This window comes from Sesamum indicum, linkage group LG6, assembly GCF_000512975.1.
Source record: "Sesamum indicum cultivar Zhongzhi No. 13 linkage group LG6, S_indicum_v1.0, whole genome shotgun sequence".
In the NCBI taxonomy this organism is placed as follows: Eukaryota; Viridiplantae; Streptophyta; class Magnoliopsida; order Lamiales; family Pedaliaceae; genus Sesamum; species Sesamum indicum.
This window is the reverse complement of record NC_026150.1, coordinates 24,271,227-24,282,114: the sequence shown is the minus strand read 5'-3', so window position 1 is coordinate 24,282,114 and position 10,888 is coordinate 24,271,227. Positions and strand designations below refer to the sequence as shown.

At 35.7% G+C, this 10,888-nt stretch overlaps 3 protein-coding genes across 3 annotated transcripts; 1 reads left to right on the top strand and 2 right to left on the bottom strand.

Moving 5' to 3' along the window:
• Positions 248-3,373, bottom strand: LOC105165731 (non-structural maintenance of chromosomes element 4 homolog A-like). Its single transcript, XM_011084834.2, has 7 exons — positions 3,083-3,373; positions 2,840-2,920; positions 2,201-2,450; positions 1,955-2,084; positions 1,456-1,669; positions 1,273-1,364; positions 248-742 (listed from the first exon to the last, which is right to left on the bottom strand). Exons 1-7 carry the CDS (start codon positions 3,234-3,236, stop codon positions 530-532), a joined length of 1,134 nt encoding a protein of 377 aa, XP_011083136.1. The 5' UTR covers positions 3,237-3,373; the 3' UTR covers positions 248-529.
• LOC105165732 (peroxidase N) lies at positions 4,863-6,855 on the top strand. Its single transcript, XM_011084835.2, has 4 exons — positions 4,863-5,142; positions 5,251-5,433; positions 5,816-5,981; positions 6,216-6,855. Exons 1-4 carry the CDS (start codon positions 4,936-4,938, stop codon positions 6,635-6,637), a joined length of 978 nt encoding a protein of 325 aa, XP_011083137.1. The 5' UTR covers positions 4,863-4,935; the 3' UTR covers positions 6,638-6,855.
• On the bottom strand, positions 7,890-10,445 carry LOC105165730 (protein trichome birefringence-like 4). The gene is made up of 5 exons (XM_011084833.2): positions 9,577-10,445; positions 9,302-9,494; positions 8,959-9,152; positions 8,687-8,845; positions 7,890-8,599 (listed from the first exon to the last, which is right to left on the bottom strand). The coding sequence occupies exons 1-5, from the start codon at positions 10,416-10,418 to the stop codon at positions 8,218-8,220; spliced, it is 1,770 nt and encodes a 589-aa protein (XP_011083135.1). The 5' UTR covers positions 10,419-10,445; the 3' UTR covers positions 7,890-8,217.

Genomic DNA, 10,888 nt, shown 5'->3' with positions numbered 1-10,888 from the left:
TTGAGAGAAAATAAACGACCTTCCCTTTGCCTTTGTCTTACGGACAGGACAATAGTATCAGTAACAAGTAAACAAATATTCCTTAGATTCAGTTGGAAAATCTTAAAATTCATTGACAGTTTGAAGTTTGAACGACCAATCATAAAATAAAATATTTAATTTGCATTTTCGGACACTGAGAAGAAACAGATACAGTTTAATCATAGAGAGCATAATTCAGCAGAAATCCAGATGAAGGTTCAGAATTTCAAGATCAGTTCAGAAGTTATATACACAATTCTGTTTAATAATTCCTTCATGGATCATCAGAGCTAAAGCAACTGATATTACTGATCCAGAGCTAGAGTCTGCATATATTTTTCAGCTCTGCCAAAATTATGTACAAGCCAAAAGCTCGAAATCCCAGGCTGGAATTAGAAACCATGGAGCCAAGAAGATATATAGACACCCGTATATCTTACCTTACATGGTGCTTCTTTTACGCTTGCAATTCCACTCCAAACAATACTGTTGCCACTTTCCGGTAAAGTCAGAGTTCTGCATGCACGGTATGGCCATAGTTCCTTGAGAATTTCTTAACTGGTGCGGTTTGTACAAATCGAGAATCACCTGGAGTTGGTTTCGGTTGGCTGAAATGTTTGTTGCCTGGTTCTCCTTTTGCCTCTTTGGCAAAAGATGCATCAGTATACCTAGCTCTTTGTGGCATTGCTTCCTCTCCTTCTGGCACCAGAGTTTTCATTAGCTGCAGTCCAGGAGAGACGGGTCAATTCTTGATGTATGTATGCTCAACTCAGTTTCAAACAACTAAATCGAACACAGAGACACACCCCTAAAACAAAAACAAAAAAAGAAAGAAGAAAGGAAGAATGATGGTGGTTTGTAGTGAGCATATGGAGAATGAGCAGTTCGTCACATTTAAGTTCCAAGGATTAAGATTGCAAATTGTTGGATCATCGAGTATAACCAACACTTGTTATTAAGTCGTAAATTTAATATCTTACGACATTTTAGAAGTGTCCTAATATATAAAACTGGCAGAAAGCCATTTACTGTAACTGCACAAAATTATATTATAGGAGAAACTTATGCAATAGTAGACATAGGGGCATCTTCCAAACCCATCTTCTATTTGATTTTCCTACTTGAATTTGCAGATATTTCATAATTTTTCTTGCAAATTCCTCACAACTTGAGCAGTTCTCTCATTGATCAACATAGTACTCGAATACATAAACCATAATGATTTATGTAACAGTTTTACACCAGCCATACCTTCCAGTCATCAAAGTCATATCTGAAGATGAATTGGTGGCTTTTAGCTACTCCACTCTTAATTTCTTCTGCACTTGGACCATTGGTAGGGACTGGGATAGAAAACCATCAAAAATTTTAGATTTATGGCAATGCAAGATAAGAACACCATAGAAATAAATTATAAAGATCAGGAATATGTACTGGCAACTTGAGAACCAGTCTCATCTACATCAATACGAACTCTCCCGTCTTTAACCAAGAAAGACAGTGCAAATAGGTTCTCGACTGTCTGAGCAAATGAATTTCTGTTCAGCATCAAATTTTCAACTTTGACTTGTTTCTGCTTCTTTAATACCTCAAACATCACAAACAAGTTTCTATTCGTGTTTGTTACCACCTCAGCAGTTTTCTCAACCTGTTGCCAAGAATAGAAAGGATAAATTGATTTTGTGAATGTCGACAGATGAACAAGAACATAAAACTTCACATGTTAGTAACAATATTGAGGACATGGAGACATAAAATGAAGACATGAAATTGAATAAAAACGAACCGTTGCTTCACATATTCATTGTGAGCAAGTGTACTCCAGAAAAATGCTCCTTCAAACAAGCATTAAAGTTTACAAGAGTTTGTTCTGGAGATCTTCTCTTAACATCAAAAAACAACACAATGAACAGGGAAATTTTGCCAATCATACCTCTGCTGGTCGAGCTTTCCTTTCTGCTCGAGCTTTCCCTTCTGCTTGAACAGGGAAATCTTGCCAATCATAGCTTTTCATACAATCGACTAACTTTCGTTGCTTGATCTTCTTTTCCATAGGTCCGACCCTTAAGGAACAACATGTCAAACAAATAAGAACAACACAAAAGACATTGATAGACACATCCACAATGCATGTAAAATTTCAGCAGATTACGGATATGAAACATATCGAAAAACTAACATTGTCATGCACCCTGGTACATTCATGAAAATGGAACTAACTAGATAGCCAATATTTTGCCATGAGACATCGGGTGAATTCTCCAAAGACTGTTTCATTATTACTTTCTGCCCAAATTCTCTGATCAAGCAAGAAACAAACTCAGCTGGAGTAACATTTCCACTAGTATGTGTTTTAACAGAGGCCACCAAAGTGCTGGTTAGCCCCAGCAAAGCCTCTGCATCTGCAACCTGCTCCCTGGGCTTGTTCACTGAAATCATAAATTATTTATTAACATATATTAACACAAAAGAAAGCAAAATTCTAAGACCTGCCTCCTCCAATATTTTGATTATATCACTGAGAAAAATCAGAACAGCTAAGGCCAAAGCACATGTTTATTAGTCGATCACAAGAAAAGGGTTTCAATATAGAAGGAATTGAAATCTTAACATCGTTGAAACTTTCCATAAAAGTCGGAGAAATTAACGTAGTAGCTTTCTGCAATTAAACTTCATTCTTACTCTACGAATGGATAACAAAAAACCCAAGCACTGTTAGAAAATAATAGTCCCAAAGCAAACACTTCACGTAATAAGGAAATGTAGAGAAAGTTCGACTTCAAAACACATGCAGAGTAAGAAAAGAGAGTAATAGTACCATGTTGATGCATGTTTTCGAATTCGTTCATAATCGCCATGAACTTGTCCGAATCCCCACTTGCTATTTCATCTTTCCCCTCTGTCCCAAACATAGAATAGAAGAAAATCAAGCAAACTGGTTTCAGACAAAAAAAAAAAAAAAGAAAACAGAAAACACAATAGTATCATCTTTTACAGCCGGAAATTTTCGAAACCCATTTGAAGAAAACCAGAATACCAGAAAACAAGAAAATACAGGTACCATTAATTCTATTTTCAATCTGACGGTAACTTGAACGTATAGTTATACGCTTTGACGTTGGTTCATTCTCCCAAGTCGAGTCCTTCTGTTCTTCCATAACCACGGAGGGCCCTTCGGTCTCCATCTCTCGTTCTCTCTTCAACTTGTTCTCCATCTTTGTGATTGTTAGTGTGGTCTGTGGGTGTATATCAGAAGTTGGAAAGGTTTTGACAGGAGATCTGAAGGGTCTGGTTTATGCATCGGGCAACGTGTGTGGTGTGGGTGGGAAATTTGGAATGTTTCTCCTCTTATTTCCATTGTTTCCCTCTCTTTTTGAAGTATTACCGCGAATCTTGTTCAACAAGGCTCGGTATTTACTGTAGTTAAGAGGGCGTTTGGGTACATTTATATAAGGTATTTGAAAATTAATAATATGTTCTAAATATTTTTTATGAAAATATTCTTTTATATTATGAATTATAATTTAAATTTTTTTGAGATATTTTTATGGACCAATATGCTCTTCGATTTATTTATTTTACCTACTCTCGTAACTTTTTATTTTGTTTGTTTTTAAATGAGCAACAGTAAAATAAAAATTTCCATCTCATTATTTTGGGGCTATATAAGAATATTTCATTTGATGTTTACGAGCTATTCATTCCACCAAAAGAATATAAACTTCCTACACCTATAAGAAGAATACGAAGCTCACTACCAAATCTACGAAGAGAGGACAAAATCCAAAAATAAGTATTCAGGACGATATTATGTAAGATTGTATACGACCTAAACGCAAGAACTCTTCTACAAATACGTGTGCAGGGCACCCACACTGGAGGATCAATTTATGTTTACATTTACTATCTGTTAATTTATTTAATTGGATAACTCTCATATTTTATTTATCAGAGAAAAAATTATTATTACTGAATAGGATTTTTCAAGAATAAAAGATAGAATTTCTTATTCTTATTTTATTAGAAATTTTCATTTTAACCCACATTAATTTCATCATATATTTCATTAATATTTAGACGATAAATACAAAGCTATTAAACGAAAAACATTATTTCTCTATAACCAAATAAAGAATCGTGCAAGCTTAGAACTCCAAAGCACTAAGCGCATTTGGGCAAAAAAACACCACTATGTTTGGTTTAATTTTTTTTTTTTTTTTTTGTGTTATGTGGAGATAGAGAGAAAAAAATAAAAATAAATGTGTTAGAGATAATGTGTATATTGAAATTTATTTTTGGAAATAATATAAAATAAGTATGGTATATTTGATGTTATTTAGTGGAAGACAAAAACTACTGTTCATTATCAAATCATATCTTTTTTATATATATTTATATATATGAGTATGTATATAATTTTTTTAGTTGTAGGGCCTATAATTAGTGTAGACCTTATTATAACAAAAAATAAATGCGGCACTGTTTCAAAACATCTCAGAACATCATCAAAACTTCCAAAATAAATCAAGGTAAACATTATACATGTTTTGACCCATCTCGAAGATGCGTAAAAAATGAGATCAAACACTATGTAATTATTTTACTCAAACAAAAAAATCTTGAATCGCATTGTCTGTCTGAACCATTCACCACCATGTGATAATGTTAATTATTACCATTATGCACTAATATTTTTCACTAATTAACACCGCCGCCATACATCATACCGCTTAATTAACTAAACTTTAATCACCAATATGGAATGTATAGTCACTCTTCATCTTCTTACATTTCCTTAATCACATACCATGTTCATCATCTTGCCTATAAAATTAACACACATTAGCCCCTTAAACACACTTAGAGTCAGCTAATTAACCGCGTGATTTATTTGTTTTTCTCCAAGAAAATAACATGTATAAGTCATACGACTTACGAATTCTGTCAATATTCGTGTTGTTATGTGGAGTGGCGAGGTCTCAACTCACTGTGGATTTTTATTCTACGAGTTGTCCCAATCTGCTGGCTCTTGTCCGAAGAGAGGTAAAGAATGCAATAAGGAATGAAATGAGAATGGCCGCTTCTCTCCTTCGACTTCACTTCCACGATTGCTTCGTTAATGTGAGTACAAACACTTCTTCATCGTCTTTTTCCATTATATATATATATTTAAAATTTTAAACGTAAGAAAGAAAAGAATCTTGAAATAAATAAAAGTCTATCTTTTAGGGTTGTGACGGATCGGTGTTGTTGGATGGGAGCGATGGTGAGAAGTTTGCCGCTCCTAACTTGAACTCGGCAAGAGGATTTGAAGTCATTGATGCGATCAAAAGTGCAGTGGAGAGTGCATGCCCCAACATAGTTTCATGTGCTGATATTCTCACGATAGCTGCTCGAGACTCGGTGCTCCTGGTGAGTAAATTAAAAAAAGACCCTTTAAAAGCTTTTGAATTCTATTTTTATCAAAAAAATATAAAATTATTCTTTGATTAAGTTCCGATCAATCGATATTGGTTTTACTATTAGTGTATCATTTTTAATGATATTCAATCTCTTACCACTAAGAAAACTTACTATTTATCATATGATTGAACATATCAAATTTGAGTTTTAAGTGTCAAATTAATTTCTCATGCCATCGCCCGTTTTTTAGTAATTACTTTGTTAACCTTCGACAATACATTAATTCAAAAATTGGCTACAATCTCCATTTATATATTCAATTATGTGAAATTATAAATTCAAAGCATACAATATTTTTAAAATCAGTTATTATCTCAATTTTATTTGGCAGAGTGGAGGACCGTCGTGGAAGGTTTTACTCGGAAGAAGAGACGGATTAGTGTCGAATCAAACTGGAGCAAATTTGTCGCTTCCTTCACCCTTTGAATCTCTTGATGCTATCATTGCCAAGTTTGCTGCTGTTGGTTTAAACACCACAGATGTCGTCGCCTTATCAGGTACTTCAGAAATTCTAACTCAGATTATGTTAGAACAAATTTGAATTAATTATATGATAAGTGCAATATAATTATTGTGTGGTTGGTTTATAATTTACGCAAAATGACCAATCATATGACAAGTATATTATTTTGCTGTGTGATTTGTTTGATTCGACCAAACCTAACTTGGATAAAACTATTTCTAATAAAATCCACATATCAAACTCATCTTCATATTTCCAAACAACATAGGTGGCCACACAATTGGACTCTCAAGATGTGCATTCTTTAGCGACAGATTGTCCAATTTTTCGGGCACCGGCGCCCCGGACAGCACTCTGGACAGCAGCCTGATTCCGGACTTGCAGGCGGCCTGCCCGGCCAACAGCGATGGGAACAACACGGTCGCTCTCGACGTAACGTCCAGAGACTTATTTGACAACCATTACTTTGTAAATTTGGTTAATGGGAGGGGCATTCTGCAGTCTGATCAGTCTCTATTTTCCAGTGATTTAGCACTGTCAACTACCAAGAACATTGCACAACTCTACAGCAATAACTCTGCAGTTTTCTTTGGTGACTTTGTGAATTCCATGATCAAGATGGGGAGTATTAGCCCCTTAACCGGATCGAATGGAGAGATTAGAAAGAACTGTAGGGTTGTGAATTCTTGATTCTTGAATAGCTCCTTTTCTTGTTATGTAATCGTAACTTCACTTGGTTGGACATGTTATGTCGTTAGTGTTATGGGAAATTTTAGTTCGGACTCGTTTTGATCCGCCCGCTTAACTATATGGGAAGTTAGATTTTGTGTTTGTCGGTATGTTTGGATATTTTTAAGTTGTATTTATTTCTTAGTGTATGAAAGGTAACAAAAAAAGTTTTCTTAGTATATAATTTGATATTGACGGAACAAAATTACCATTGCTACTTTTAATTTTTTTTCATTACCTTTCTAAATTATGTTTAATTTCCAACGAACTCTTTTTAATTATTTTCAGTTTCTTATGTTAAAAATAATATGTATAATTTGTCCTATTAATATTATAGCTTATATAATATATAAATATTTAGAAGCTCAATATCATCAACTATATTTCACATAATAAACTATTAATGTAAAAAGATACACACAAATATGTATAAATCGTGATTTAACTATGCATACCATGCATGTAATTTTGTACAAAATATATATTGTTTTGTATTGAAATTATAATGTTTTATATTCAATTACAATTTGAATAATTATTTAAATATTGTATCATTAATTATTCAACCAATTATGGGAATATAATTGATTAACTAGATATATGATTTTGTACAATTTACAGTTTATATCTAAGTTCAACATTTCTAAAAATAGTATTATATTTTGTTAAAAAACATACACGTATAACATGTTAATATATACAACAACATAAAGCATCAAACATGTAGATTTTTCAGATAATTATCTAAAAACATGAGGGTTGTAAGCTTATAAAGCTTCAAGTTTCAATGCTAATGATAAAAATGATAGATTTTGAACAAGTTTGATTTAATGAAAAAATTATGATAATTCAATTTTTATGGGGAATGATTGTAATAAAAATATTTTAAAGGGCTTAAATAAAGAGGACATTTCGATTCTAAAAATTACCATCAATGTTATTAGAAAGGTTTTTTTTTGTTACTTTTTATACTTTAGGAGGTGAAAATACGTTTATAGGTATACTTTAGGAATAAAAAATGTAATTCATTATATATATATATAATATAATATAATTTGCCATTTTATTTTTCACTAATTTCTCGTATCACTGAGGTAAATTGCATTTTTTTCATATATATATATATATAATCTAAGTTAACTGTATATTTCAAGAAGAAAGTATTTTCACAGCAGAAGTATAACATGAACTTGTAGACTTCAAGACAAAAACATGGGAAAAAGAAAACAAAAAAATCCTATGCATTATATGCACAGGAACTTCATATTTAGTCATTGTACATTGTCTAAATTTTACAAATCCCACTGCAGGGTAGTTCACAACTTGACTCTTTGAGTTCATAAGATTACAAGAAAAAATAGTCACCAGAGGACAAATAGCAATAAAAAGAAGGCTAATTATACATATTCATCTAAGAACCTGTGTATACTCCTCCAGGCAATGACTCCATATACTTACTCTCCACCTCTGTTTGAGACACTGTATCTTTCTTGAATTTAAAAGTACAACAGAATTAATAGTTGGCAACATGTGTAATTAACTCACAGATGCCCCCTTTTGGTGCTGCGTTTGTGCCGTTTTTGTCTTTGTTTATGGTTCAACAAGAGCTGAGCAAACATGAGCTCGTTCCATGTATCCGGAACACCAGGCAGGCACCAATGGCTGCAATCTTGCTGCGTTGTGAATTGGCGTATCTCCTCATCGGTCATGTTTGGCTGCCTGTAAAGTGAAGGGTGTGCATCTTGTCGGTAGTTTGTCATTTTTGTGACATTCTGATAAAAAACAGGTATTTTCACCCTCTCCATTGTCTTATCCAGCATCTGAGGTATTGGAGGACTCAGCTCATTTATATTCAACAGATCTTTTGGATCCTGGATTGGCTCTTTGCTATCACATCTTCCACCAGTATTCCACTCTCCTTTACTGGTAAAGGAGAAAGAAAGACGTAAAGTTAGCCGAGCAGTTTCTTGGGATTGAGGATCGGACAGACAGACAGATGTGTGAGTTTACCTGAAATGGGAGAAGGAATATCCTCTAAAAAAAACATGTGTCTTCATAGGATTTATGTTGGCTTCCAGCCATCTTGCCCACGTTGTCATTGCTTTATCAAACGCTTCAACAACGTCGAGTTGTTCATGAATGTGATCGCCTTCTTGGTAGTACCCTTTCCTACAAGATTTATTACGTTCGTTTTAGAGCATACTATTTTCTTCAAATTTATGTAGCAAGAAAATGAAGCTGTCGATATATTTTATTGATGGGGACGAGAGAAAAACGTATACCCTTCGGATGTTTTCTCATGAGTCCACCAGTTTCCTGTGTTGAAGTTAAGTACATCAGCATCCTTGAATGTCTCGTATGACTTCTCAACGAGGTCGAGTCTGAGTGTTTCTTTCGTGGAACCATTGGCTGTCTGCACTTCCCATTCTTGAACCAGAAAAGCAGACCGAATGTATTCCACAGAAAAGTTATAATCCTACGTAAATATTGTCAGGGGTGAGAATCAGCTGAAAACACAACTCATAACCAAGAAAATTGAATCGACAAAGAGGTAATGTAGGCCGACACATGTTCTTTCAATACTAAGTGCTCTGGAAACCAACGTAAACATCAAAGTTTATGTACCAGGAACAGAAAGGAGTATGCCCCTTCTTTCTTGAAATCATTTCTACCAGAAACCTCGAAAACTCTGTTCTTATCCTTTACAGCATTCCTCAGCAGACAAACCATCGATTCCCACATGTTCCTGTTCAAAGAATCGCCTACGTAAACTATCCGTTTCCCTCTGAAAAAATTCAGCATTTTTCCTCCATCCAATCTGCAATACACATTTCACGAACAATGCTTCAATTGCTGCAAGAACATTCAAATACAGTTGTTGCAAATGTCTTAATTATTACCTTGGTAGTTTGCAATGGTGTGGCTGCCATCTGTAGTTCTCATAGCCATAATCAGGCCTTCCATTCACATAGCAATTGAAGGGTTCGTCGATGTGAGGACACGAACCACGTTCGTATAAAGGAGGCCTGTCATCCCTCACCCATTTTCCATCATAAATGTCGCACTTGCTCATCATTTTCAGCCAGTTTTTTCCCTTACGTTTCACCATTGGTTTCCCACCACCTCTATTCCTGTCCCCTCTAGACAAAGTCGTATTCTTCGACCCAGCATTCTGGTTTCCATTACCTGTCATCCCATGATCACTCGTCTCATTCTTGACAGAAACAGAATTAATCCCCGGACTGGGCACCACCGTCGGATTATTTTCCACATTTCCAGCCAACGTCCCGTTTCCTGAACTTGATGTGGCATTCAAATACACCGAATAGCTGCCAGACGGCGCCAACGCAGACCCGCCAGCAGAAACGCGACCGGAATCATTTGTTTCAGCGTGACGGGTCGAAGCATCATAGATTCTGGAGGAATTGTCCGGAAACAGATACCGCGGGAAATACGAGGGCAGGTCGGACCTATTGAGGATGTTCTTGAGCCAGTCAGATGAATAACTGGTGTGAGAGTGTCCGATTAACACAAAAACCATGGTGGAGAGAACGAAGATGAACCCGAAAGAATAGAGCAACACCATGGATCGCTTAGTCCGGAAAGTGGGGATCCGGATTAAGGATGTAGGCGAAAAGAGTGTGTTTTTGAGCTCCATCATGATGTTGCTGCTATAGCGGTGCATTTGCAAAGGAGGAAAGGCCCTTTTGGTTGGTAGTGTAGGTGATGATGAATCCTCCATAGGAGGGGGATCGAGGTTGGTGAAGAGAAGAAGCAGGGGGGGGGGGGGGGGGGGGGGGGGGGGGAGGGGAGGGATGATGGGTGGGGGTGGGGGGGGGGTGGGAGAGGGACATGGAAAGTATGTATATATATATGTTGTTGTGTATGAATGGTGCAGGACGAAATGGGACGGAAAACGACATCCATGTAATGAGGGATCTTCCGTGTTTCAATGTCTGTTTCTCAGGTTTTCTCGCTGTTTTTTCACATTTCCATCTATCTGTGGAAACAGGAAATCTCGGATGGTTTATTTGAATTTGACTCCACTGGGACGGCGTCGTTTACTTATATGGACTTGGGGGATGTGCATTCCCTTCCCCCGTGGTGACTGTACGCGGGACTGGTACTCTGTGTAGTGCGCCACTTCTTGTTCTTCTGTGTTTTCGTTTTTTTCAATTTCTTTTTAAGAAAAAAGAAATGTAGAAATGGAAA